The 27,404-nt window shown below is 38.2% G+C and overlaps 1 protein-coding gene across 1 annotated transcript in view; it reads left to right on the top strand.

The window, feature by feature from the left end:
- The window catches only part of LRP1B (LDL receptor related protein 1B), a 470,964-nt gene that overhangs the window by 120,706 nt on the left and 322,854 nt on the right, over positions 1-27,404 (top strand). The window contains exon 5 of the mRNA XM_056350419.1: positions 2,063-2,225. Within this exon, the coding sequence (XP_056206394.1) occupies positions 2,063-2,225 (163 nt within the window). The remainder of the gene's footprint in view (positions 1-2,062; positions 2,226-27,404) is intronic.

Raw genomic sequence — 27,404 nt, 5'->3', positions numbered from 1 at the left:
CTTCTGTTACATGGAAGCCTATCTTCAATTTTCAAAACTCTCATTGAATCAGTGAGCCATAAGCCTTTAATTCCATTAATCCAACTTCTGGAAACAGAAAGCAAACATATTGAAAATACTTTTACCTGTTACTGATTTCCAGAGGGACAGAGTTTTTTGCTGACCTTTTGAAACACATGTCCGGTATTAAATTTGGACAGGGAAAAACTTTTCCTTCCTATTGTCTAAAATATATTAGTGCTCATGTACATCTCATGGTTCATTTGAACATTGGCCTCCTCTGGGGGCTGGATACTGGACTAAATGGAGCATCTTTTCTGGCTCAGCATATCTTTGTAGTAAAAGCTTTCAGAGGGGAAGAGGCATAATACTTGCTTTGAATTAAAAGGAAAATGAATAGCGGAAGGGGAGAAAACTGAGATAGGAGAGACAGCACTGAACTGCATAATGGGATGGCTGAGATGGAATACAGCTGGTAGCTCTTCTTGATATTTTCTTGAGAAAATCGTGTTTATGTTACTTGGACTTTGAAGGGCAATGCATGAGTCTCCATGTCTCTTTAAGTACTTAGCAAATGCATGATTCCTAAGCTCTCAGTTATTGACAATTTTTTTTTTTTTTTTCCCTGAAACAAGTTCACTTTGTATTCTCCAGTGCATCGTGTATGTGATGGTAGCAACAGTTTCTTGGAGTGTTGAAAAAAATTTCTAAATATTCAACTTCAGAAGGATGATAGAAATATAGAAAACTGACAGTTACAAAAAAAAAAACCACAACCCCAAAACCCAACTATGGTGTTAATTGGTATTTTATCACATCTGGCTTCTCTCATCATGAAAGAATTGAGACTTATGTTAGAAGTATTTTGAAATCACTGCATTATAATGAATATATATGTGAAAATATAAACTCACTATTATTTAAAATTTAAAACACTGGACAGGAAACATTGTTATAGTAATTGATTTATTCTTAATTTAAGAATAACTAGTTCTGTCTTACAGGGTTTTATCAGTATAGTGCTGTAAACAAGAATAAAAAGTAAAGAAATCCTAGTTAATTGAATTTGATAAATTTATATTCTTTGAGCTTCTTATACTTTTGCTTACACTAACAGTAAGATTATGTATGGACAGGTAGGTTGACTTAGAAGAAAAATGCAGGATACAGAAGACATTAACAAAAAGTAGTTCCAGGATCCCACAAGAAAAAAGAACTCCTTGTTTTAAAACAGTTATGTTAGATATTTGTGGAGCAATCCTTGCCTCCCAAGAAAGAAAATTCTCAGCATTGCTGTCAAGGAATGTCTCTCCATAAGTATTACACAGACATTTAAGTTAATGCTCCTTATTGTGGCAGTTGAATCAGAAATCTGGCTTCATCAAGGTTTCCCAGAACGACAAAAAAAAGTTATTTAAATGAAAACAGATCCTTGTACACACATCTGCTGTTCCACTCAGTGGTTTTGGACATGCATATCTACCCACAGTTTCTTTGAATTTCCGTGAAGTATTCATTACCTGGGTTTAGTCCCCTTTAAACATAATTAATAAACTCCTATAAGCTTTATCAGTGTAGCATCCCTGTGCTGTAACAGACATCCTAGGACATGACCTTCAGAACTTGAGTGGTTTCAGATGCTGCCTTTCCTCTGCAACCTGCTGCCACCAGCATTTTGGACCCTTTTCATAATGCAACATCATTCAGCGATGTTCATTCTGAATATACCATAAAAAACTTTGCAATGACAAGCTTTAAAATATTTCAGTTAACAAAAAGTGTATCTTTCATGCCCTTGAAGTTGCAATCAGATTTTTGAAGTTAAAATGAAAATTATCTCTGCAACCAATATTTGTGTGTTGAGAATTGGGTTCCTTATTATATACTAAGTAATGCTTGTAAAAGCAGATGAAGCTGTTTAACTGAGTAGAGCACCTGTCTGGTGAAGCAGCTAGCAGTTTTGTTACTTGCATTACAACTGCACTTCTGAGATTTTTTTTTTGTTTGTTTGTGGTTTTTTTGTTGTTGTTGTTGTTGGTTTGTTTGTTTTTTTTTTTGTCAGATGTACACCAAATAGCAATTGACTGGATCACTGGAAATTTTTACTTTGTGGATCACGTCAGTGACAGGATCTTTGCTTGCAACCAGAACGGATCAGTGTGCGTTACCCTCATTGAGCTGGATCTTAACAACCCTAAGGCCATAGCTGTTGATCCAACATCAGGGTAAGATTACTTATCTGCATTAGAATTTATTTTAGAAGATGCATGTTTGTATGTGACTGCATACAGTATATTATTTCATTCAGGTGTTTTAAAAACTTCTTTTGGTGCTGTATTGAGCTACTTGAATAGTTGCTATAACGAAACAGTAACATGTAATGAACTTGTAGCAAGTAGTTAACACTATTAATTGCAATATGTGCCTTCTAACTTCTCAAAATGGAACAGAAAATGAAAAACAATGTTATACCTACTGGACATGAGATTTTCTTTTGCTCCTGTTTTACTGTAAATTGTGTTTCTAAATTGAGTATGTGGAAAAGGAACTTTTGAGACTTTTTATACTCTATCCTGTCAGCTGCAGAAATATTACAAATAGCTTTAACAAATGTAAATACATGAAAAAGTGGAATATTAACATGAAAAGAGAATTTACTCTGCTTTAGAGGATCAGCTACTATGGTAAATTTACATTGTATTTGCATTTTCTCTTCGATGGAAACATTCAGCATCACTTGGTAGTAAAGACTTTCTTAAAAAATACAGGTTACTAAAAGCCTTGCATTCTGGAATGGCCACCAGCTGGGAAAAGTTTTTAATTGTATGATGAAGTAAGAGCATAACTAAATAGGAATAGGATTAGGATAAAGCTATTTTCAAAACTAAGTTTTGGTGAGGATTTCAGAACAGGGTTTTCGTCTTGTTTTTATTAGTCTGTAAGTAGTTTAGACTGAAATGCCTGGTGGAATATGTCCTAAACTGCCATAAACCCCTTCTCAATAAATACAAAAATATTTACTGTAGAACAGCTTGTCATCCATATGTGGACTTTTGTCACTCTTTATTTAAAGCCTGATTGATTATTAAGATGTGTTAGCACAATTACTTTAATTCTGACAAGAACAGCTTGCTTATAAACTTTACAAAGAAGTTTTATAATGTAATTCTTGAATGTAGCTGTATTTCTATCTGTAGCAGATGGTGAGCTTGACTTCATCTGACTGTGGAGTTGTTATAAAAGAAAAATAAAAATTCATATATAAATTGATTTTCTGCACGTTCTGATCTGAAAGAACTTGAAGCTTTCAAGTTTGCCAGCAGCAGCCTTTTTTCTATAAGTTTACTTCTATATTCTTTGCTGGATTTACTAGGTGAATCCAAAGCTTGTCATTAGCTAATTTTATCTGTCAGGGATGTAAGAACTGTGTCCAGCCCTTTGGTTCTGTGAGGAGGGGTGGAGTGGCAAAAGACAGACTGTTGTTCCTTCGTTTGTTATCTGCTAGCTGCAAACCCTTTTCATTCAGCTCTTTGCCTTAGCAAAGACCAGAAATGATTATAGTATTTCACCGTGCGTTTCTTTATACAGCAACACCCATTTATTTCATGATGGAAACATTGGGTGGGTATTTTTCTCTGAAGATGTTTTGCATTTCAGGTGTTATTTCTTTACTGTTGTTATTGGCAGTGTTATTAATTATCTGACATACACTGTTTTGTTAATTAGGTATCTAATATGCGTTTATACTGATAAGCCCCAGCTTAATATATTCTTTTTGTTTGTGGCTTGGTTTTGGTACATGCAAACAGGTAATCGTTCTGGCTACTTAACAATGTTTTATTCCCTTTTTTTGCTTTCTTTTTACTTCTCGTGCTGATAATAGTTGAGACATATTTCTGTGTTGAATTATTACCATGTTATTGCTGTCTAGGTAACTTGCTGGGTTTATTTTATTTAAAGAATCATAGAAACATCCATCCTAAAACAAATGTTGCTGGTTGAGCACTTTATGAGTGAGCTGCATCCAAGTGTGAGTGCAATAGCTTCTTAAGGCAGTTATGTTTATACACTCTAAACATATGTTTATAAATTACATTTAGTTGTTCTTTTTTTTTTTTTTTTTTTTAATTTTTTTTTTTTTTTTTTTTTTTTTAATTTAAATATGAAGCCCAGGCTGTTCTGGGAGGTTTTCTCTCTGTAAGATTTACATATTAAGGTATTAAATGTAAATACATTGTAAGGTATGCTCTGTAACATGGATTGCTGCCGTGGCATGTTAATTGGCCCTACCATTCTTCTGCAAGCAGAAGGCACACTTGCACAGGGAAGATAATTTCCTATACTAAGGAACTCGGAGCTTGATCACAAGCCTTTATGTCTGTGATAAACTCCTGTAGATAAACTGTGTAGTAGGACAGGGTCAAGCGCTGCTCTTCTTGCACGTTCTCACCTATGCTGTAATGCATTTAGTTGTTTCATGAACCAGAAGTTCTGCATTTATCATTAAAAGAACTAAAGCACCCGTGGAAGATTTCTTAATCCTGAACAGATCCCCTCACTGCACTCAGGAATATATTTAGAGTGTGACCAATTTTACACTCCTGTGCCTGCAAACTTTTTTAGATATTTAGTAGTGATGTTTTTATGTATTCTTCTGTGAGCTTACAATGCAGCTTGAGCTACTAAGCTTATTTCATATCATAAAATGAAGGAAGGAACTTTTGTTATTCTTCTGAACCTGACTTTAAGTTGAGAGAAGAAAGATTCTATTACTCAAAAAGCCGGTGAATGAACAAGTTGGTTACGTTACTAGTGTAGGCATGTTTCTTTTAGGATTTCAGCACTTACATCAATCTTAACTGTTTCAGGTTTTGGTTATTCCAAGTTATGTCTAATGGATGCCTACCTGAAAACTTCCACCCCCACTCCCCCAAAAAACCCACAACCCCCCCAAAAAAAACAAAAAGAAAAAACAAACCACACCACCACAACCTGGTATTTTACCAGCTAGAGGTTTTGCAGCACTAATACTCATTTCTCCTGTAAACTACTTTCCACTTCTGAGCAGCACAGCCATCGCCCAAGTAATGGCTGCGTCTCCACTGATCAGTGCGAGTGCTGCCGAGTCCAGACTTGTCAGGGGAACATGGACTGAAAAAAAAGTTAGAAGGCAGCTAGTAGGAATTAAAGTGGAAGTCAGAAACAGAGAGGGAGAGTAAATTGGTTTGCAATAATATATTATCTATAAAATGCCTTTGAAGGAACTTGTCTGACTCCCTATGTTTGCAGTCCATAGTTTTGATACATTTTAATATGGGATTTCTTTTCTTTAGCGATCGAGAAACCGAGGCTATTACTTTTACTAGTCCTTGACATTACTGTAAAATTGATGATGGCGCTGATGATTGTCACGTGAAACAAATATAAGCTGACTTAGAATGATTTTATTCCTAGCTAAGGTCTTCGGTGTAGGTCTGCTATACTCGTGAGGAATTACTTTTTAAAGGATTCCAGATAGTTTGGCAATCAGCGTGCATATTCATGAGACTTTGATCACCATACCTATATGATAGGGAAGGTAATACATTTACAACTCCCAAGAGGCTAGATCAGATTGAGGTTCTCTCCCAGCTCTGCCACAAACCAGTTAGATGTCTATAGGCAAAGCATTTATTTTTTTTTTTATGTCTCTGCATCCCATTGTTTTTAATAGGGAGCATAAAATGCATGTTGTTTAACTTATCTGATGTTTGGATGCATTCAGGAACATTAGGAATTAATATTGTAGAATGCACTGCTAACTTTCTAGATCTACATAGTTATACTGTAAATATGTGCACTTAATTACCTTCAGTGTTCAAAGTAGATTGTTGCCTTCCACTGCTCCACTGGAGCAGGGACATCCTGCAGTGCCCTCCCAACAGGAGCACTTGGAATGTTCAGTCCTGATCACACTGCTTAGACGTCTACCATACGTGAAGTTATTTGAATATCAGAGTGTCTTAATTTCTCTTCAGACACATTTTCTGGTTTCTTTGGGAATGCCAGGAAACGGGGAATGGCAGGAAGAGCAGATAGAGCTGTTGCCTCAGGACTACTCCTGGTTCCAGGAGTGTGCAACTTGTAATGATGACTGATGCTGTTCGGGATGGCGATCTTAATTTTCTATTATATTTCACAGGCTTTTGGATAAAGATATTTTTTTTGAAAAGCATTTGAAATGCAGAGGGTATTGATGTGGCACCCACTTTCAAAACAGTTCCAAACGTAAGGAGGTGTGTAGGGAAAGGGTACATAGGGTGAGAGTGCAAAGGGGATGTGCAGAGCACAGCTGGCACGTAGGAGGATGTTGGGAGCAGTGTCGAGAGGTCCTGGGGGTGATGAGGTAGGCTGGATGGCTCCAACACGGGTCACTACAAAGGCAAGGTGTGCTGGGGCTGAGGGGGGGAACAGGAGGAGAGAGGGAATTGGAGAGGATGCCTAATTAACGGTTGAACTCATTGAAACTTGTAACTACCATTTAAAAGTTATATTATTAACACGGTGGAGAAAAGACTTACTGCTAAAGAGATTTGTAAAAGGAGCAAGCTCACGCTTTAAATACTGCAACAATGCGTCTTGTGTAAATATTTGAATAAATCTTTTAATCGGCTTTTCTTTCTGCTGTATTGTAGAAATAAGAAAGCCACAAGCTCTGCTTATTTATTTCACATATTTCTAAATGCATAGAGGAAGAGATTGTGATATGATGACGTTAGAAGAACAACATCTATTAATGTGTTATGGTGTTATGTACCATTTCTTGGTAATGTTAGTAAGCTGGAAAAAAGCAACAACTGTACAACAGCAAAAAAACCTTATTCTGTTGCATTTAAAGTCTGCAATATAATCATTTGATACCTTTCTGATCCAGAAAGGTGAACAAGGGAAACGAGGGATGAATCCTCTCAGAATTTTGTTCTGAGGAAAAAATATTAAAATACTATTTCATCACCTTCCTCTTTGATTCTAAGGATTCTAAGCACAGGGGTTTTTTTCTGTGGCTGAAATCAAAGCCACAGTATGAAAATAATACTAATCATTAAAAATACATGATGATATTTTTGTAACAGTAGGGAAATTTGCCTTAGTCTAAAAATTCAGAAAGTAGGAGAAAGCAAAGGGTAAGACGACATTTTGCAATGCAGCCTCTTGTATAAGGACATCGAGCAGCATCTGTAAAATACTGTGTTTGAGAGAAGATCTAGAAATATCACAAGAAACAATAGGTTTTGCCTTTTAAAGTTTTTATTTTTGCTTGCAAATTTATTCTATGTCCGAAGTAATTCTAGTACGCTTAAGAGGAAGAAGTTGGAGGTTGGTGATGTAAACCCCATTATCATCCAGAGTGATTAGCTGCTGTTGCGTATATTCTTACTCAAGCTGTGTATGTTTATTCTCCTGCGATGTTTGTGTTTATTGGACAAATCAAAATATAATGTAAGGTCCACTGAGCAGTTCACAATAAAAAGCCAAGGGAATGGGAAAGGTTTTACACGTCACTGAATCTAAACTTCTCCTTGCTAGAGAGCTGAGCACAGGAGATAGTGCCTGGAGTATGGAAATTCCATCACAGAAAGTGGAAAAAAACCCTTAAGAAGCCAAAGAGATATTTTTTTTCCTTTTCGGGGGTTTTGTGTTTGGGTTGTTTTTTTTCCTTTTCCCCTGTGGAGACACAAATAGAATGAGTTTTGGGCTGAGAATTCAACCTTTTTGGCAGCATGGGAAGTTTTGTAAGCCAGTAAGAGCTATCCTGCTTGGTGGGATCTTTGAAAAAAGTTGAGAGAAACTTTTGCATGGTTAAAGTCTTTGATGGAGCATCTGACTGGACAGAGCCTGAGGCCAGCCCAGAAATCATGCGTTGTGACACTGGCAATAGCCAGAAAAGAACCAGGTGGCTGCTGAGGAGCTGGAGAGAGACCTTTCCCGATCAACTTTACTGACAGTAATTATATTTTTCTTCTTTCTTCACCAATATCTTTAAAATAAAACATAATCCTAAATGCGCTATCCTTTAGACATGATGAACAGAGTTTACATTTACCTTAAGCATGACATCAGGTCAGTGGCTGGGGAACAGAACTCTTGCAGAGCACAGCAGGGTGCTGGGCTGCACCAGGAGGCATTTCGGATTTCTGGCAGCTGCCCCTGCCTTCAGGGGTAAGGAGAGCAGCGAGGAAGGGAGCTGGCACCTGAGTGCTGGGGTGCTGGGTGCCACTGCTGCCACTGTGGCGTGTGGCCACAGGCTGGGCTGTGCACTTGAGCTTTTGAACCTTAGTGAGAGCATTACAAGTGCCTTTATATTAAATTCCTACTTTTTGAAAATTTTTATTACACCCCCCCCCTTTTTTTTTTTTTTAAATACTTGAGAAATTATTTTATTTGCTTCATTTCTCCTGTGTAGCCTGGCTGGTGAAGGGGGGTCCCATGTCCAGGCTGCGGAGGGGCATGGCCTTTTTCTTTGCTGCTGTTCTTAGTGGCTGGAGGCAGCATGATGCCCCAGGGGTTGCTCTGGTAGGCAGAGAGAAAGAAAAAATCATCAGCCTGACCTAGCAGAATGCCCTGACAGTGCAATAAATGGCAATTGGATTTTGAGTGATTTCTCGAACAAGGAAAAGGGAGAGAAAGTCAAGGGATTTGTTATCAATGAGAAGATCAAGTTTCTTACAGGGGAGGAAGAGAGTAGAACTCCAAAAAGCAGGGGAGGTCAAACCAGTATATATTTTTCTTTATTTGTTTCATCGCTATTTAGACAGGGGAGTCTTTCAGGATAAAAATAAAACTTCTACACTTACTGTCTGCTGCCTTTTTTATTCTCTTTTTACTCCCTTGTCTCTGAGTTTTATAGCTGCCACAAGTCATGGGAGAGATCTCTGAGTCTTAAAACTTTTTTTTTTTCCCCCTCTCAGATTAGCCACCATTTTCTGCTGATCAAAGAGCAGTGTTACAATCATTAAAGCTCACTTTTAAACAGCAAAGTCATTAGTATTTTAATAACATGCCATTATTAAAAGAGCTGGGTTCCTTTTCTTGTCACAAAGCAGTTTCAAAGAGCTGTAAGATACATATAAGACACACTAACTTTTACAGAGTGTAAAAGGTGACCTGAAAAATAATCTCCTTCAAAATAGAAAAGAAGAATGAAAAAAAAAAAAAAAAGGCAACACCAGAAATTTGTAATTACTAATCCTAATATAATTTTTTTCATTAAGAATTCAGATTTTGTTATTCAGCCTCCACCTCCACGATCTCTTTCAGGCTGTGGACAGTTGGAAATGGTATAATAATGGAGCCAAACCAATGGAGAGGAGAAAAGATAATTAATCTGGCCAAAATCAGTCTTTTTAAAATTATGTTTATTTTTGTTGTCTCCTGTTGAACTCAAATACTTGATAAACATCTAGGAAGAGGAATTTTATTGGTCGGTTTTTAGAAAACTGCTTCCAGTTCTGTGCTGTTCTATCTTTAAATTTTAATTGTTGCTAACTAAACTGAGCCATAAAACTCTGCCACCTTAACATTTCCCCCTGGGATTAATCTCTTTTGAAACTGTTTCTTGTGCAGCAGTACAGACCTTGCTGCTGCTCTTAACAACAAAAAGGAACTAAAGGGATCGCTTCATCTGCTCTCTTTCCCAAAATAACATGATAGAGTTTGCATGCATGTGCAAACAAAAATTGATGGGGTTTTTTTCAATGAAAAAAACCAAATACATTAAATTTATGAACATAGAAAAATACAAGTTTGTCTTAGTCAGCTAATACTCTTGAAAAGTATTAACAGTCACAGACAAAACTGAAGGAATCAAAACATCAAGCCCCTTACATAACTGCAGTACAAAGGAACTCATTAACAACATCAGATTTAACTAATAAAGTCGCTACTATAATCAAGACAATAAAAATCAAACAAACTTGAACAGGTTTGGTACATGCATGTTTTCAAATACTTGTGTGAGTGCATTTGCTATTGTGCATACCTTTTTATTAATCAAATATTACTGAAATGAATAACTGATGTCTACAATTAATAGCCAATCTTTTGCATGTACTTGAAGATGTACTGTCCTCAGTACCCAAACCACACTGTAATCACAGTACAAACAGGTCCTAATATGTGAGTGATAACGGATATATTTTTCCAGTGATCATAAAACTCTGAATGACTGAGTTGGCAAAGTGAACACTGATGGTGTTACTGGAATAGCTTACTGGTGTTCTGGGCGACGGTATGGTCTATATAATCAGTATGGCTTTCTGGAGAATAAGAAGGTAACTGCTGTAATACTGATGAAACATCCGTTGCAACATGAACTGACGTAAGCTTATTACTTATACAGCATCTGCCCGGTAACGGATTTCATAGTTCTATTGCTACCAGTAGTAACAATATTTGAGTAGTGTCAATATTTATGGAAAAAAATCAGGCGGAATACAAGACCACTGATGTAATCACAAAATAGGCGTAGTTGGTAAAAATATTGCAAAAACTGAAATAGTTTATAAGTCAGTAAAACTTTTTTTTTTTTTTTTTTTTTTTTTTTTTGGCTTATCAAAGGTTGCCTTTCAGGTAGTTGGTCCAGAGAACCTTAAATGCAGCATCAAAACTCTCTCTGTCTCAGCTCAGGTTCTCCTGAACCACCTGAAAAAGTCAACTGACATCTGACTACAGCATCTCCATGACCCAAACCTGCCTTTTGAGGGGGTGTCCCTGGTGCTTGGGGTTCCTAACCATTAAGCCGTTTCAACAAACCAGCCTGAACACATGAACAGCAACACTAATTAAACTCCATGAGTTTGATTGCTTGGGGCAATTCACAGCTGATGCAACACATGTCCTTTCGCTTTTGTTTAAAACTGTCTCTGTGTAATTAATGTAGTTACTCTTATGCTTCTTCTCAGATCCCTGTCCTTCAGTCCTTAGCTAATTAAGCCTCTGATCGAAACACTCGTTTTTTACTGAAATTACCATGAATCTGCGAATTAGAACTTGTTATTTGTGAAGGAGATAGAAAATGGGCATTTATTCTGCCTAGCATAGAAGTCTTGAAGTACTTTTTTTATTATTATTTTTTAATGACTGAAATGTCGAGGCAAAAGCTACATGATCTAAATCACCCTATCCATGATCTTCTGCAAGTTGAAAGCAATTAAGCTAGAGAGAACTGAGGCCACTTTGTTTCTGAATGAGCATATAAATGGGAGTTTAAGGCTTTATAATGCATGTACTTTATGTTCATGTCCATTTGAATTCTCCTTTTATTTTTTTATTTATTACTTGATTGTCTTATTATCTAACCAGCTTCTGTAAGGTCATTTATATCGGGAAGAGGTTCTAATATGAGAGCAGTGCATGAGTGGAAGCACAGAAAAATATCTTGCAAAATAACTGTTAAGGACCTGTCTTTTTTGAAGATGTACTTGCATTACCATGGACAAAAGGGTATGTGTGTGTATTGACAGAGACATTTTTTTCTTATATAAAATGAACAAAATGTAAATAGTAACAAGTTCTTAACACTCATTGTATTATGATGCTATAAAATTTCCCAAATCTTTTTTGCTAGTAATGACCACACATTTCTTGGGGTCTTACATCACTCTTCCTATTGTAGCAATACAAAATTGTGTAACCACAGGTTTAATAAGCTATTGTCATGCCATGCATTTCCTGCTTTGCCATGATAAATGCCCACCTGTGTAAATGCAGGGTTTTAAGTATAAAACCACTGCCATTACTCTTGTTCTGAATTAACCAGAACCACCCACATTTGCAAAAATGATGAAACCCTTTTAGTTAATTCATCAGCTGTACAATGATATCATCCTAATTGAAACTTCTGTTCTCACAGGCCTGGTTATATGTGAAGTTAGTTTTTCATATTTTTATTCCAAATTTTGTTTACCTGGGGTTTCTAGCCTGTCCGTGCCCTTGTTGCTGTGCTAAGCAGCGTGAACATGCCTTGCTAAAGTTCAGCTACAATTTGACCCTTTTGGTGGAAGATACAGAAAAGCTGAAGGAAATCTGGAGATAATAGTAAGAAATAAAAGATGGGGGGGAAAAAAAAAACAAAAAACAAAACAAAAACGTATTTTCCAAGAGCCATGGTAATCTAATCTAGAAAAAAAAACGTTGAAAACATCCATTACTTTTCTATAAATAACTGGTTAAATAGAAAGGGTGGTTTATTATTCTCCTAGTTAAAGAAAGGACATTAAAAAAAATAAAAATAAAAAATTAATTAGCAGAGACTTTGATAGATACAGGAAAAATTTCCAAGGATGAGGAGACATTAGCATATGACTCATGTAAAAGTTGTAATCTCATTAGGGACACTTAGGACTATGTCTGTGTGGCAGGGATATTCTAGCCTTGTGTTACACTTCCTCAGTAGGGTAGGCTGGGTATGTCTATAAGCTTTTAATGTCAAAGAATGGAATACTAGACAAATACATGTGAATAAATGCATTTACGAACATTTCACTGTGGCTATTTAAAAAGTACAGCTGAAACATTACCAAAATAATTATTTGTTTTGGTTTTTCTCTTGAGGGATTTTAAGGGAAAATTGTGAAAAAATAATATTTTTTTAATTTTATTTTAGAGGTTGAAGGATTTACTTCAAATGGAACTGAAAACTTTTAAAATTTGTTAAAATTGTTAAAATTATTCTGATACCAAAATAAAAGATGTACATGAAATATCTGCAAAAATTCCTGTCCACTTTCCTTTCCTTTTAAGAATTGTCTTGATTTTACAGAGAGTGCAATTGAATTATAAATTTAAAATTCACATTTAATTTTGCATCCCTAAAGCAGTGTGAGCAGCTCCCTCCTGGCGTGGTTGAGAAGGCCAATTGCTGTGTTGGGTAGAGGTTGTGGACATTGTGGGTGATTAGGAGCTTTTCATTAAAGACAATTGGAGTTACTGACAAAATTTCTTTTTCTCCTGTTTTGACAGTTAGGTAGCTGTTAAAAAACTTGCCTAAAATTATTTATAGAAATACACAACTATGTCAATGCACGGTGAAAGGAGAATCAACTGTTGCTTTACCATACTGAAATTTATAGCAAAATAGCTGAAAGTGGGGGAGCACTTGTTTTCTTTGGTTATCAAAATGAATATGCTCTACTGCTAGAAATGGTTTTGGTTTGGTTTTTTTTAATTTTTGTTTCCTCACGACCAGTTAGCTTGAGCTAGTTAATTCATTTTCAGAGATAACACAACACACACACACAATTTTGTCCAAGTCTGCAGTTCACCGCAGGCTTAGCATTTCTAAGCTGTAGAACTTAGGAGTTTGGACAGTGTCCAGACTGACCCTTGAAAACTTGTTTACCTGGAGTCAATGGGTAATTAGCTCACTGAGGTTGCAAACTCTTAAAATAGAGAAGTCTAGATGGTGGCCATCAAGAAAAACAGTGGTTTCATTCACTCTGCTTCAGCTTGATGTAGATCATATTTATTCACTAGGATTGGACAGCAAATCTACAAACCCCAAACCAAAATACCAAAGGGGTTATATTTAACAGTTTTTAAATGAGAACATCATATTAATAGTAGGATATTTCAAACTCACTGCCTATTTTACCTGCTGAAAAATAACCACTTACAAATTTAGGATTGTGTTTTACAAACATACGATTTTGCTTGTAGACTTCTTTAGACACAGGAATAGTACAGCAGCACGCCTTGGCTGATCTTATGCAGCAGAATGAAAATAGATGGTACTTTCTGCTAGCACGGCTCATTTGTTTAAGCATACGGAAAGGAGAATAGGCAAACTGCTTTTCCAACTGGGATTACAGTGCCTTCAACAGAAAATTATACCTCTAACCATAATATTTAGATTGGAACAGAAACGGGTTGACTACAGCAAGCCAAGCTCTTGTTTGTATTCCTGAGAGTTCGATGTTGTTTACTGATGTGAGTGTGTTACATCTTCTGAAAGTTCAAGGATTTGTTTGATTGTTTTTTATGTATCACTCTCCATTAAAGTACTGTTTTGTTATTTGTCACAAACAGTTTTCTGAACATTGTAATATTTTAGTATATTATGATACTTAAGTGCAGGCAGCTCACATTTTAAAAATGGATACATATTCTAACATTTTCAAAAGCAAAATCTTAATACTGGCACTTAAACGCATTTTTAAACATCCAATACACGGTTTATTTTATATAAATATATATTATACTATATATATTTTATATTATTAGAAATATAGCTTTATTTTTAAAGATTGGAATGCCTGCAGGTCATACCCAATTCAGTTAACAGCTTAGACCAAGAGTTGTTTAAGTTAGGCTGCTTATATATATAGTGTGTGTGTGTGTGTCTGTTTATGATGTACACGTAAAACACACATGCGCAGACATCCATTTCTCTTACCACAGCTGGCATGTACGTTGTAGACCACAGTGACTCTGAGGCTCAGTGAACCTTTTGTCCGGTACAAAGGACATGCATGAGATAGGATGGTGTAAATAGTACATATTTTTTTTAGTTGGGAAGGAAAACTGATATTTATTTAGGGTTTTGCCCACGATTTTAGGAGAGGATTCCTGACTGTTGCTGGTAATTTAATTTTATTCATATGTTCTACAAGACACTACTGTTTTTGTATTTTTATTTTATTTGAACAGCCAGCAAGAGCCGCCTGTATTTTTCCTATGCAGAAGGTTTGACTGTGTTCAGCTGCCTATGATTTGGAATAATGTTTTAAAAATACAGTGTCTCAATGTCAAAGGCAAAATCAGGCTGTGCAATATCAGGTTTAACGTATTTTAAGTTGAGCAGTCATAATTGGTCAGTAGGCTTGAAATTCTGGTTTTAGGTTCTATGGGAGATTACTTCATTAAAGCTTGGGAGGATTTGTGAAGAATAATTCATTAATACATGGGAAATGGTGCAAACACCACTAGAGTTCCCATTCAGGAATGAACAGCTCTGTATTCAGAGCAGGATTTGAACAAAATGCACTTCTGTTGAAGGGCACGAGGCATCAGGTAATGTAAGAAAGCAACAGTCACTCTTCAAGGCATGAGGCAGGGTGTTTTGAAATAATAATAAGCATGGATGTAATCAGATATTTTTGATTGATGTATCATAGGATAATTTAAGACAACAGGAATGTGAATACTTGCAAGCATTTGAATGCTTGAATTTGCACTTGTAACATTTTTGATGCAAGTTTTTATTTTGTGCTTATCTCATGGTGTGGAGGTAAGTTACATAAACCCACACCTGCTCTACCTTTTCTTGTTTATGTGGAAAAAGAGTCAAGGTTAGAGTTAGAGGTTGAGAGATCACCCATTTTATCACCTTGCTTGAAGGCAGAACAAACAACATTCCTCAAGGAGGTTTTGTCTAACAGATCCATAATATTCAGAAATATTCCAGGAACCTATACATTTCTTGCCCCTTACAACTTATGATTATTGCCTTTAATTATACTGCAACCTGACATGAGGAACAGTTTATTTCTCATTTCTTGTAGTGACTTTTTAGATACTTTAGGACAACTAACAGACCTTCTTTTAATTTAGACAAAAAAACCTCACTTCTTGCAACATTTTCCTGTATATTCTTCCCCAGCAGCAGCTCTTTCATCCAAACGTCTGTTTATTTAGTTGCTGCACTCTGTATAGTCTCCGTTTGGTCTCCACTTTCCTGGGAAGCTAAGCAAAGTAGGAAAGTTTGTTTCCTGTTGTAAACACTTCAGTATTATACTTGCTATTTTTCTGGATTTTTTCATTAGCACTGTGATATAACTGACTTGGGGCTAGACTCTGGGGTAGGTGTTACCTGGGCAAAAGTGACTTAGTTATTCTGATTTCCCTCTTCCGTTCAGCTCTTACTTCTTTTTTCCATCCCCTTCCTGCTGTCACTCCCGCAACTGAGGGAAGTCAACTGAAAGCAGTTTTTATTGCCCCACCGTAAACCAGACCTGTAAAAGAATCCAAGATAAACAAAGAAAAAGTGTTAAAATCATGCTTGAAGCTGGTCACAGCAGGAAGGGACTTAGCAAAACCAGAGCAGGTAAGCGTCTGCCAGAGAAGATGCGATGCACTCAGTGTGAGCAAGACCAACTCAAGCTCTATCTGCCGCTGGCACGGGAAGACTAACGGGACTGGAGTCTTGATGTTTGCTTTGAGATCCTCCCACACTTTGGGTCCTTTCCTGAAGACCTCTTGCTGAGCCAGGTGCTCTTTATCTTGTAGCTGTTTAGATGATACACTAATTGGAAGGAGAGTCAGGGGGATTTTGCACAGAGGTGAGCCGATGGGTTGGTTCAGCTTCTGTTGAAACTAAAGTGGACATCCAGCTTTTCCTGTGCATCCTCACTCAACTGTACCCTGTTTCAGTTGAAACAGTACGATGCATCGATTCTCTTCTTTGTATTCTTTGTCATCCCTTATGTTTTGGTGCTGTTTTTCAAAGCAAGATGTGTTCTACATTCTGTTATCCATTGTTCATTATTCTGAAAGATAGTTTTCCTCTGCCCAGCAGAGCTTCCAAAGATTATTTCTACAGTCTTTCCACTTCCATTTTTTTAAGTGACATTGGAAGGTACAGAGAGGCACAGCTGCCGGTGTGGGGAGTGCAAACTCCTGCTTGTTATCACCGTCATGTTACACTACTTACAGGAGAGTGAAGTTGGCAGCGGTTGCCTGTCAGCACGGTAGTGTTTAAGCTGGCTTTTGACCCTTCTATAAAAAGGAGAAAAAATAAACGCATACAGGATAATACTGGGTTTAGTAGGTGTACAGATGCTGAGAGCTACAATGCAAAAGCTTTCTGACAAGGGATCATACGGACGGGAAATATTACTGGGCTAAATTCTGTTCATAGTTTTCAGAAACATTAGTTTCAGAAACATTTCCATTTAGTCTGTAGCTAGTTAATCAAGTCTATGTTCATCTGTCCATACAAGCTATAAAGTTCTGCCATGAACATCTAATTGTTATTAACATCATTGACCAGTTACAAGGCGTAAGCAGTAACGTTTCCATGAGTGAGTGCTCTGTGTTTGCTGACAATACAAGTTGCACCAGATGGGGCCCTTGGTGCCTTGTATGCCCCACGGCACTTTCTACGCTAAGTCAGATGGTGCTTTTGCTTTCTGTGAAATCATTATTACAAAATGTTTTGGGTTTATTATTGTCCAAAGACCAACTACCTCTATCACCTTGAAGTCAGCAGCTTTAACAGATGCAGGCAGCAGGTGATACTGCGTATGAAATGTTAATAGTATAATGTGACGTTTTGCTTGCATTCTAGGAGAGGAAGAATACAATTAAAAATGGCAACAGCTAAGTGACTGTGTCCTCATGCAGGCACTCACAGGCAAGCTCCAGTCAACTGCTCATAAATACATTGTTTTCTTCATTTCCTTGTAAAACTATATTACTAACACTCGCTTTAAATATGGAGAGAATACATGGTGTATTATTCTGTTTAAGATGTATTGTTTAGCCCTAACAAATTAATTAGTTAATAGGATTGCAGGAGAGTATTAAGACCTGAAGTCAGAGGCTGAAGTACCACAGCTGCATTCAAGTCACTGATGCCAAGGCAGTGAGCGGTCTTGTGGGGCAAGCATTGTCATGGAGACCACGAATATGTCTTCTGGACAAAATAGTGTTCTGTTTTGGCTGCCTGAATTTATACATACATCACACCCCAATAAGCAGTGTGCATTCTGCTCCAGTTTTGCAGCAGTGTGCATTTTGCATTCTGCTCCAGTTTTGCAGCAATTGGTCTGACCTTTTTGGGCTCCTGCAAAGCAGAGCTCTGAATTTCCCAAAGTCTCGGCAGCCTCAGCACAAGCAAGCGGTATGATCCCAGAAACTGGGACCTCAGGAAGCTGACAGTTTTCTTTCACACTTGTTAGAGAAATGCAATACGGACGTGTATATTGATGCTTCTTTTCCTTTTGCCTCAGCTGACTCCATCAGCTAGCTACAGTATTGCACGCAAACAAGTTTGGGCATTTGCATTCAAGTAAATGTATGGATAAAGGGGCTGTAGTACTGACTGTAATGCATAATAAGCTACATAAAGCGAAACAGAGAAACAGCTGCACTCAAAATCTCCAGAAAATTCTGCTATCAGCTTTTGCAACCGATTAAGAAAATTGCAGAATAAATGTTCCTGGATTTTAATGTTCCAAGTAGCACAACTAAACAAATACAGCATGGATTATCCTCTAATATATTAAATGGCAAACATTATCTTGCAGAAAGATAAATAAGTTTGGGTATCCTACAGAGAAAGGTTGGAATCCCAGGCAGAAATACTGACTGACTTTCTTACACATACAAAAGATAGTATACCTTTGCAGCTGTTCAGCATCTGTCCCCTGAAAATAATGACATAAACACATGACAATCCACACATAAATATCTCGCAGTCAGTATACCTAGAATCATAAGTGGGAAGGGAAAAAATCTGCAATCAAGTTTACTGGAGCTGGACAACAAATATATGATAATATAAAGGTCCAAAAATTACTCCAAAATTATAAAAGTATTACAAACACATGTGTTTATTCTGAGTCAGTTCCTAAACTGTGGGGTTTCTGTTTCTTGCACTGGCTTTTAACCAGAGATCTGCAAAAAAAGTAATGCATCTGAGGATTTTTAAAAGTTGAATGAGAAAAGCAAGGTCATACATAGACTATTGTACTGTACAGAGATGAGATTTCACAAAATAGCTGCCTTAGAGGTCCAGTTTTCTACTGGGAGAAAAAAAAAAAAAGTAATGCACATACAAATAAAACCCTAGGGGTGCTATATTTAGTACCTTTCATAATAATACAAACACCCCCCCTAACTCTCTTTCTTTCTTTGTATTAGACCTCATTTTAATAATCCTGAGGCCTGGAATAGCACATTTTGATTGCATTTTCTATAACTCCTTTCTATTTATCATTTGCATATTTAAATGCACCTTAAATGCTCATCTGAATAAATACAGTGCAGATTACCACTTAATATATTGAATGCCAAATACTATCTGGTGGATAAAGTGGCTTAAGCATTTATCCATCAGATTTGAGAAGTTGTGGCACTCCAGTGAAGTTCCCGCTGACTGGAGAAGGGGAACCATGACGCCCATTTTTAAAAAGGGGAAAAAGGAAGAGCTGGGGAACTACCAGCCAGTCAGCCTCACCCCTGTGCCCAGCGAGACCATGGAGCCAGTCCTCCTGGGGACTGTGCTTAGCCACATGGAGATCAAGAGAGGTGGCTGGTGACAGCCAGCACGGCTTCACTGAGGGCAAATCGTGCCTGACAAATTGGTGGCCTTCTACAGTGGGCTTACACTGGAGGTGGAACAGGGGAGAGCAACTGATGTCATCTACCTGGACTTGTGCAAAGCATTTGACACTGAACCTCGTGACACCCTTTAAACTAGAGAGACATGGATTTGATGCAAGGATCACCTGGTGGATAAGGAATTGGCTGGACGGTCACACTCGAAGAGTTGTGGCCAACAGCTCAATGTCCAAGTGGAGACTAGTGACAACTGGCATTCCTCAGGGGTCAGTATTGGGACGGGCGTTGTTCAGGATCTTTTTTGGTGACGTGGATACTGGGATGGAGTGCACCCTCAACAAGTTTGCTGATGACAGCAAGCTGTGTGGTGCGGTCAACATGCTGGAGGAAGGGATGCCATCCACAGGGATCTTGACAGGCTTGAGAGGTGGGCCTGTGGGAACCTCATGAAGTTCAACAAGGCCAAGTGAAAGGCCCTGCACATGGGTCAGGGCAATCGCAAGAGAAATGCCGGCTGGGTGGAGGGTGGACTGAGAGCAGCCCTGAGGAGAAGGACCTGGGGGGTGTCAGTGAATAAGAAGCTCAGCATGACCCAGCAATGTGCACTTGCAGCCCAGATCCAAGGCTGGATCTAAAGCAGTGAGGTCAGCAGGGCAAGGGAGGTGATTCCACCCTCTGTTCTGCTCTCGTGAGACACCAGCTGGAGTGCTGCGTTCAGCTTGCGGCCTGCAATATAAAGACATGGACCTACTGGGGTGAGTCCAGAGGAGGCCACGAAGATGATCAGGGGGCTGGAGCAGCTCTCCTGGGAAGACAGGCTGAGAGAGTTGGGGCTGTTCAGCCTGGAGAAGAGCAGGCTCCGGGAGGGAGCTTAGAGCAGCCTTCCAACACCTAAAGAGGCTGTCAGGAAAGGTGGAGAGGCACGTTTTACAGGACATGTAGTGACAGGACAAGGGCTAATGGTTTTAAGCTGAAAGAGGGCAGATTTAGATTAGATGTAAAGAAGAACCTTTCCCCGTGAGGGCGGCGAGGCGGTGGGCCAGGCTGCCCAGAGCAGCTGTGGGTGCCCCATCCCTGGCAGTGCTCCAGGCCAGGCTGGATGGGGCTGGGAGCAGCCTGGGCTGGGGGGGGTCCCTGCCCGGGGCAGGGGCTGGAACTAGATGGTCTTTAAGGTCCCTTCCAACCCAAACATTCTATGATTCTATATTTCTGTCTTGCAAAAAGCTAAATGAGCGGTCTGTTTCTGCTTTGGCTTACCTCCATATTCACACATACTGGGGCTTAATGTCAGAGACTTCATTCTATCATGTTATTTCTTTGCAGCGATGTTTCAAGGGAAAAAAGACTGATAAAGATGTGTACTTCACAATCATGGAGTCGTCTTCTGTGGTCAAGCTTAAATGTATGGGTTGTAGTGTCTCTAAGCTATCACTTCTTCAGTTTTGAAACGTTACTTTGGTAAGGGCCATTTCTGTTCTGTTATCATGTATTGTAGAAAAAAAAAAGTAAATTTTAGTGCTTAAAATGAGTACGGACAGATGTGGAAAAGACAGTATGAAATGTCATGTTATAGATAGTGCTGTAAAAATAGTCTGAGACCAGACAAGCAGATAGAAGTGTAAAGGCAAAAGGGAAAAATTAGATGAGATGGAACAAAAGTATGTGATGAGTGGAGAACTTTATTTGGAGAAGAAAATAAGGACAACAGTCAAGGGAAAGAAAGTGTGATAAGCCTCAGGATGAAGACTGATACTAGGGTGTCACATATGGAGATGACATGGATGGGTATTAAAAAGAAGAAGAAAAGACATGATCCCACACACTCGTAAAAAATCATGCAATTTGTGGATTGTTTCCAAGGCACAGGTTTTGTTTTGATTTACGGTTTTTAAGATGAGCTGGACACAGTTTGAACCCAGAATGTCCGCTGTGGAGAATCGTGTTCTCATGATGGCCAGCCAGACACCTCCCAGGGTGTGCAATTTCATTTCTCTGTGCTTTCTTTACTTGGATTTTACTCCTTACCAGCAAAGTACCACTGTAAAATCAGATAATGAAGTCTTACAGGCCTCTTAGAATAAAAAAAAAATATGACAGCTAGTAATAACCAGGGACACCTGGGCTGCATTTTCTCCTCAGCGTGGGGTGGATTTGACAGCTCCTATTAACTGTTTGCTATGGGTGAACAAGGTAATTTAGCCATTTTCTATCTGCAGAAAGAATATATGGTCGATAGAAAAGCTATGACTAGCTTTCATATGTTTATGAAGTTGTAGGTTCTGTCGTACTGTCACGTAAATAATTATATGCAGTTATAAAATGTGCATGCATTTAATAATACTTGGAAACATTTTCAGTCTTCCAAGCAGCTAGAAAGCAGCTATGATCCTATGTAAATGGCATGCTTATTCAGTGTCTCCCTAGATACAGTCATGTAGACTGTTTATGTTCCTAAACGTGTGTCTTTCTGAACACCCAATGGAAAATAAAGAGGATATATTCCTGTGGTCGAAAAATATCTTCTCCAGTGCTGCGACATAAATCGCCATTTGTTAATCGTCTTTGGTTGAACTACGTATCAATTTAAGTAACCTGCTTTTGTTTAGGTAAAGAGAAAAGAAGAGCAATGAATGGGCCACTTCATTTAAAACAGAATTAAAAAAAAAAAAAATATTGTAGTAGCTTCAATTTTCCCTTACCCTTGGATGGGACCCAAATCTTTCTTGACAAGCCAAATCCTAGCTTTTTCGCATCTGGTGTCCTGCTGGTATTTTGTTTTGCTGTTGGGATACTGCAGAGAAACAGAGCTGCTAATTTGCAATTTGCAATCCCCAGGTGTTGCTAGGAAGCTTTTGCCACTGCAGTATAGTGTAGATTTCTATGACTGGTAAGGAAACCTCAAGATGAAGATTGCATAGACTTCCTTTTCTAAGTGGAGATCTTAGGGGTTTTGGAGATGACATGGTGTTTTGGCATTAAGAATAATGACTGTCACTGTCAGTGCCAAATGTCTGGGGAAAGATGTTTCTGTTCGGGCCGGGAAAGACTGGGGAGAAAAGAAAGTATACATAACACTTCTCAGTCACTACTTGTTTACAACCAAAATGAATAAAATGAGAGCTGCTGAAGCACTTTTTTGCAACAATAAAATGCTTTACCTGATTCCTTTCAGGAACCGGTGCCATCATGGAATAGATATTTTTCTGAGAAGCCGTAAGCGGGGTAATGCCAGCTGCGTGAATTATGGAAGAGCAGGAAAAGTAAATGAGCTCTTTACGGAGTTCACCAGCCCCTTCAGCCTGGGTAGCACTGGCACTCGGTGTAGCTCTTCACGGCATTATGTATACATCACTGAGCTCCAACCGGTAGTTTCCATACTTTGTTTACCTCTCTGTGAAAGTAAATAGTATCATTTTAAACCCAGTACCGTCAAGTCCAATCTATTGAAGTGCTAAACAGACCAGCACTGTGGATGTTTAGAGCTAACCCTCAAGCTTCAAGGGATATTGATGGGCGGTATTTTCTGCTTCCTCCATTTCCCTAATCTAATTGTCAGGCAGACTGTACTTCAAATTTCAGATTCTCGGCAGGATTATGTGTTCTTGGAAGCTACTTTGACAAGAATTATGGAATAAAACCAGGGAAAAAAGGCAAGATGCTAGAATTTTATCTGGGAGGTGGTTCTTACTAACCATTCTGGTTTCGTGCAGATACATATTTTATCTTGTCTGTGGCAACAAATTATTTTCCTAACTAGGAAATCTGCTGAAACTTGAAACATCTATTGCATAGCCCTGTTACTTCGTTCATTTATAGCCAAAAAGTAGACTTAAAAAAACCCTAGAAAGTTCCCTGTGGAGAACCCTTCCTGTGTTGCTGCTGGGTCTAGACATGGCAAAGAGGTTGTTCTAGTTCTGATTTATGTGAATTTTTACTCCTATATTCTGTTTCTAACATCATTTTTACAAATAATATATATAAAGCCAAGGTCAGACTGCAGCTCTGCTAGCACCAGGAATGTTTTACAGTGTGCTTCTCAAAGGTCATTGGCTGACCGCATCCTGGCCTCTATACGTGAAATCATCAATGTAGCATGTGTATTTCCATATAGTACAATTTTGTTAAAAAAATTCATACACGCAATTTGTTATTGAATTCTTCTCTAATTGTATTTTAAATTGTAAGATTGGTGACATTTACCTTATATCATGTCATTTTATTTTTCATTTTGTGCTTTACGCCAGTGTTTCCCAAACTCTGTGCTGTTTAAAAATGCTTAATCAAATTAAAATGCTTATTTGCCATCAGTGCATTTATAGCTACAGTCATGATATATTAAGGAAAAAAAAATATCTTTGTGACAGAAATGAAGAAATATTCCTCATCATTATATGTGTTTTAAAATTCACTGTGTGTTTTGAATACAGTGACTATCTATGTGCAACATGAGTTCTTTTCAAGAATATGCAATTACTCTATATGCAATGCCACACTCAAAATCTCAAAAACAAGCAGAAAGACTTGAGTGTTTTATCTCCCAAATGGAGCCAGCTGAGACTGCTTAACCTTTGTGGCTTTCAGTCACGGGGCAGTGCTTTAAAATAGTGAGGTGAGTGACTTGGGTAAGGATAAACATCCAGTTAAGGAACTAAGTAACTCAGTGTGAAAAAGTAGATGGATAGAGACACCTGTAAAGAGGCAGGAATTTCAGCCAAATAAAAAATAGAGCAGGTCTTATTTTACACTGGTAGTAGCTATAAAGAAAGAATATAAAGAAGCTCTAGGGTTTCAAAAATAAACCTCAGGTAGGTGGTACGATCTCCATCTTAACTTAATCCTACAAGTGTTCAGCACTCCTGGGGGATGCTGCAGTACACCTGGATATTTAGATCAGCATATTTATTGTAGCCAGCGACGTGACAGTGGACCCGTGGAAGCACCCGTAGAAGGTATGTGCATCTTTCTGGTTTGTCAAGAGCATGTCCTTGAAAATTGAACTAAGAACCAGCATGCAAAAAGCAACTGGATCTCAGTAAAAACCAGACTAAGGGCTGTAATTGCAGAATCCAAATCCCGTATGTGAATCCTCTGCACAGAAATATGCCTGGGATGTTTATCAGAGAAAGATGGGAAAACAAAGAACATACATGCACAGTGTTGCTATAATAAAGCATCTTGTCTTAATTAGAGCGGCTGCCACTGTGGCTGTGCAGTATTGCCTGTGGCAGAGGCTTAAAACCTTTACCAAAAAGGCAGAGAAGGTCCTAATGAATCCTTACCAAAACCCGTTTGTTACCAAGTTTTGTAGCTGTGTGTTCAGGAGAAGGCAGAACTGAGCACTTAGTTGATGTATATAACATTTTGGTGTGTGTCACGGCCATGTAGGTCCTTATTCTGTAGCACTTCAAATTAATTTTGCATAAGCTAAATTATACAATTGAGAGGGTTTATACTCATTAGATTTATAAATTATTTTAAATCAGTGCAGGGCTTGGGAAATGAAAGCAAACATTTGCTATACCTAGCAAACAAGGTAATGTGACTACATCTCTATCACTTGATGGTGTATTGAAGCTCTAGGCATGCTGCCTGATTGCTATTTACTAAAGACCAACTACAAACAGATGGATAAAGCACAGGTGTAAGAGCTAAAAGGCCCTGAGTTTTTTTTTCCTGTTTTATTACTTACCAATTGTGTGAGCTCACTGCTCTGCGTTGTAACCTTGCCACCTCTAAAAATACCTTACTTTGCCTGGGTGCTTTGAGAAGGATGAAAATTAATGAGTGTTTGTCATGAATGACTGATTAGTGACAGTATTTTTATTAGGAAAACTTGAAAAGAGGCTTAATAAATATCAGTCTTTTCAGTCCTTTTACCCTGTGATTTTCTTAGCTTTCTTGGATCACTGACTTCATTATGTGACATTAGAAAATGCATTCTAAAAACAATGGCTAATAAAACACATGTGTATTCTGCTCCTATTGCTTCCATTTCTGTACTTCAAACAGAATGCATTCCCATTCAATTTGAAACAAAGATTAATGAGTAGATCAGTAATGTCCAGTGATCTGTTATGAGCACCGAACAGCTTTATGTCCAATTATTTTTTTCTATAAATAGCTAGTGTTTTCATAAATATGTGATGATGATGTGCAGTTTAAAAAATATTGAGCATTGATTTGAAGCAGTTTATCTGTTCCTGAATATGAGAATAGCTGGATATCCAGCAATAGATACCCAGACATTGAGGTGCTGGAGGGTGACCAGAGAAGGGTGATGGAGCTGGGGAAGGGGCTGGAGCACAAATCTCTACGAGGAGCGGCTGAGGGAACTGGGGGTGTTCAGCCTGCAGAAAAGGAGGCTCAGGGGGACGTTATCGCACTCAAACACCCTGAAAGGAGGCTGTAGTGAGGTGAGGTTGGTCTCTTCCCCCAAACAACAAGCAATGGGACATGGGCAAATGGCCTCCAGTTGTACCAGGGGTGGCTGAGATTGGATATTAGGAGAAATTTCTTCCCTGAAACGGTTGTCAAGCGCTGGAACAGGCTGCTTAGGGAGGTGGTGGGATTGCCATCCCTGGAAGTGTTTACAAACCACGCAGATGCAAAGTTTAGGGACATGATTTGGTGGTGGACTTGGCAGTCCTGGGTTAACAGTTGGATCTGATGATTGTAAAAGTCTTTTCCAACCTAAATGATTCTATTGTTCTATGATTATTAACAGGTTAGGGAAACACAAAATGTGTCAAAGAGCACACCTACTGCCCTTCTGAGCTGCTTCCTTCTTGTAAGTACGATCCATGGAGAGCATTTCAGAATAAGGAATAACTTGATATCTAGGATTTCCAGCATCAAAATGGGTTGAACTTCTTTTGTTTGTGAAGAAGGTCTAATAATTTTAATGTTTTAGTGTTTCAAAAGTAGAGCTGCTGTGGAAAACATTTTCTGTCCTGCAAAAGCTTTTGTCCTCTGTATTGAGGTGAACCTGGGAACCTTCAAAGTTACGATGAAAATCTTGTGAAAGCCATGGCCACAGGAAATCCTCATATAATGTCTGGGACTTCTAGGTTTGGTTACCTCCACTCCTCTATACACCAGACAACTGTTTAGCCACCAGATTTAGCCACCTCTCATTGAGGCTTTTTATCAATGTATAAATAAATATTTTTCATCAGAGCAGCGATGATTTTTTTTGGTTTTTGTTTTTTTTTTGTTTCTCGTGCATGGTCTTATTGCCTTTGTTCCGTATTTTTAATTAGTAATAGAAAGCAAAAAAGTTTCAAAAGGAAATATTGGGACAAGTTCTTTGATACTGACATAGGTGCTTAGAGATTTAAAAAAATCATCTAGTCAGCGACTGATTTAACTCAGTCAGTGGGGTATCTGTTCCACTATGCTGCCCTTTTAACAGAAGATTTTGTGTAATGCCAAAATCACTGCTTGTGATTGATAAAACATTCTACTAGAATTCCTGAAGAGGAATAATGTAACCAATAAACAGAAGAAAAGCTGTGCCTTCCCCGATATACACTTCCTTTTGATTGAATTTTTCCTCACCTTTTGAGTTGTCCTTAGGTTTTCAGTTACTTAGAAACTGAGATGAGTGCTGCCTTTTCCAAGACATATTTAATAGCATGATGCTCAGATGGTAATTTATTTCCTGTTTATAGCTGTCTGATACTGGCAGATTAGATATTCCAGCCTGGACTTTGAATGGCAGTGTTTCAAGAGCATGTTTTGAACATAACCTGACATATCTAATTGAGGACAGCCTCAATTACTAGTTTAATTAAACAAAAAAAAAAAAAAAACCAAAAAACCCCAACAATAACAGAAAGGATGTAGTTGTGCATTATAATTGAATGCTGCTACTGTGCAGTGTAGTTCAAAGTGCTTTGCTGCCAGTACTCGGTGAGCAGGGACTTGGTGGTTTGTAACTTGTGATTTCTTGTTTGCATCTGACTTCCCAGGGATGAAGACTAGATTTCAGTGATGTTTAGAGATGGGGAAAAAAGCAATGCGGATTCTCAAAAGCATCTGCACAACTAATTCCCAGGGGTTTATCCTTTATATTGCTGTGGGTT

This window comes from Falco biarmicus, chromosome 8 (genome assembly GCF_023638135.1).
Source record: "Falco biarmicus isolate bFalBia1 chromosome 8, bFalBia1.pri, whole genome shotgun sequence".
Lineage (NCBI taxonomy): Eukaryota > Metazoa > Chordata > Aves > Falconiformes > Falconidae > Falco > Falco biarmicus.
This window is presented reverse-complemented; position numbering and strand designations above follow the sequence as displayed.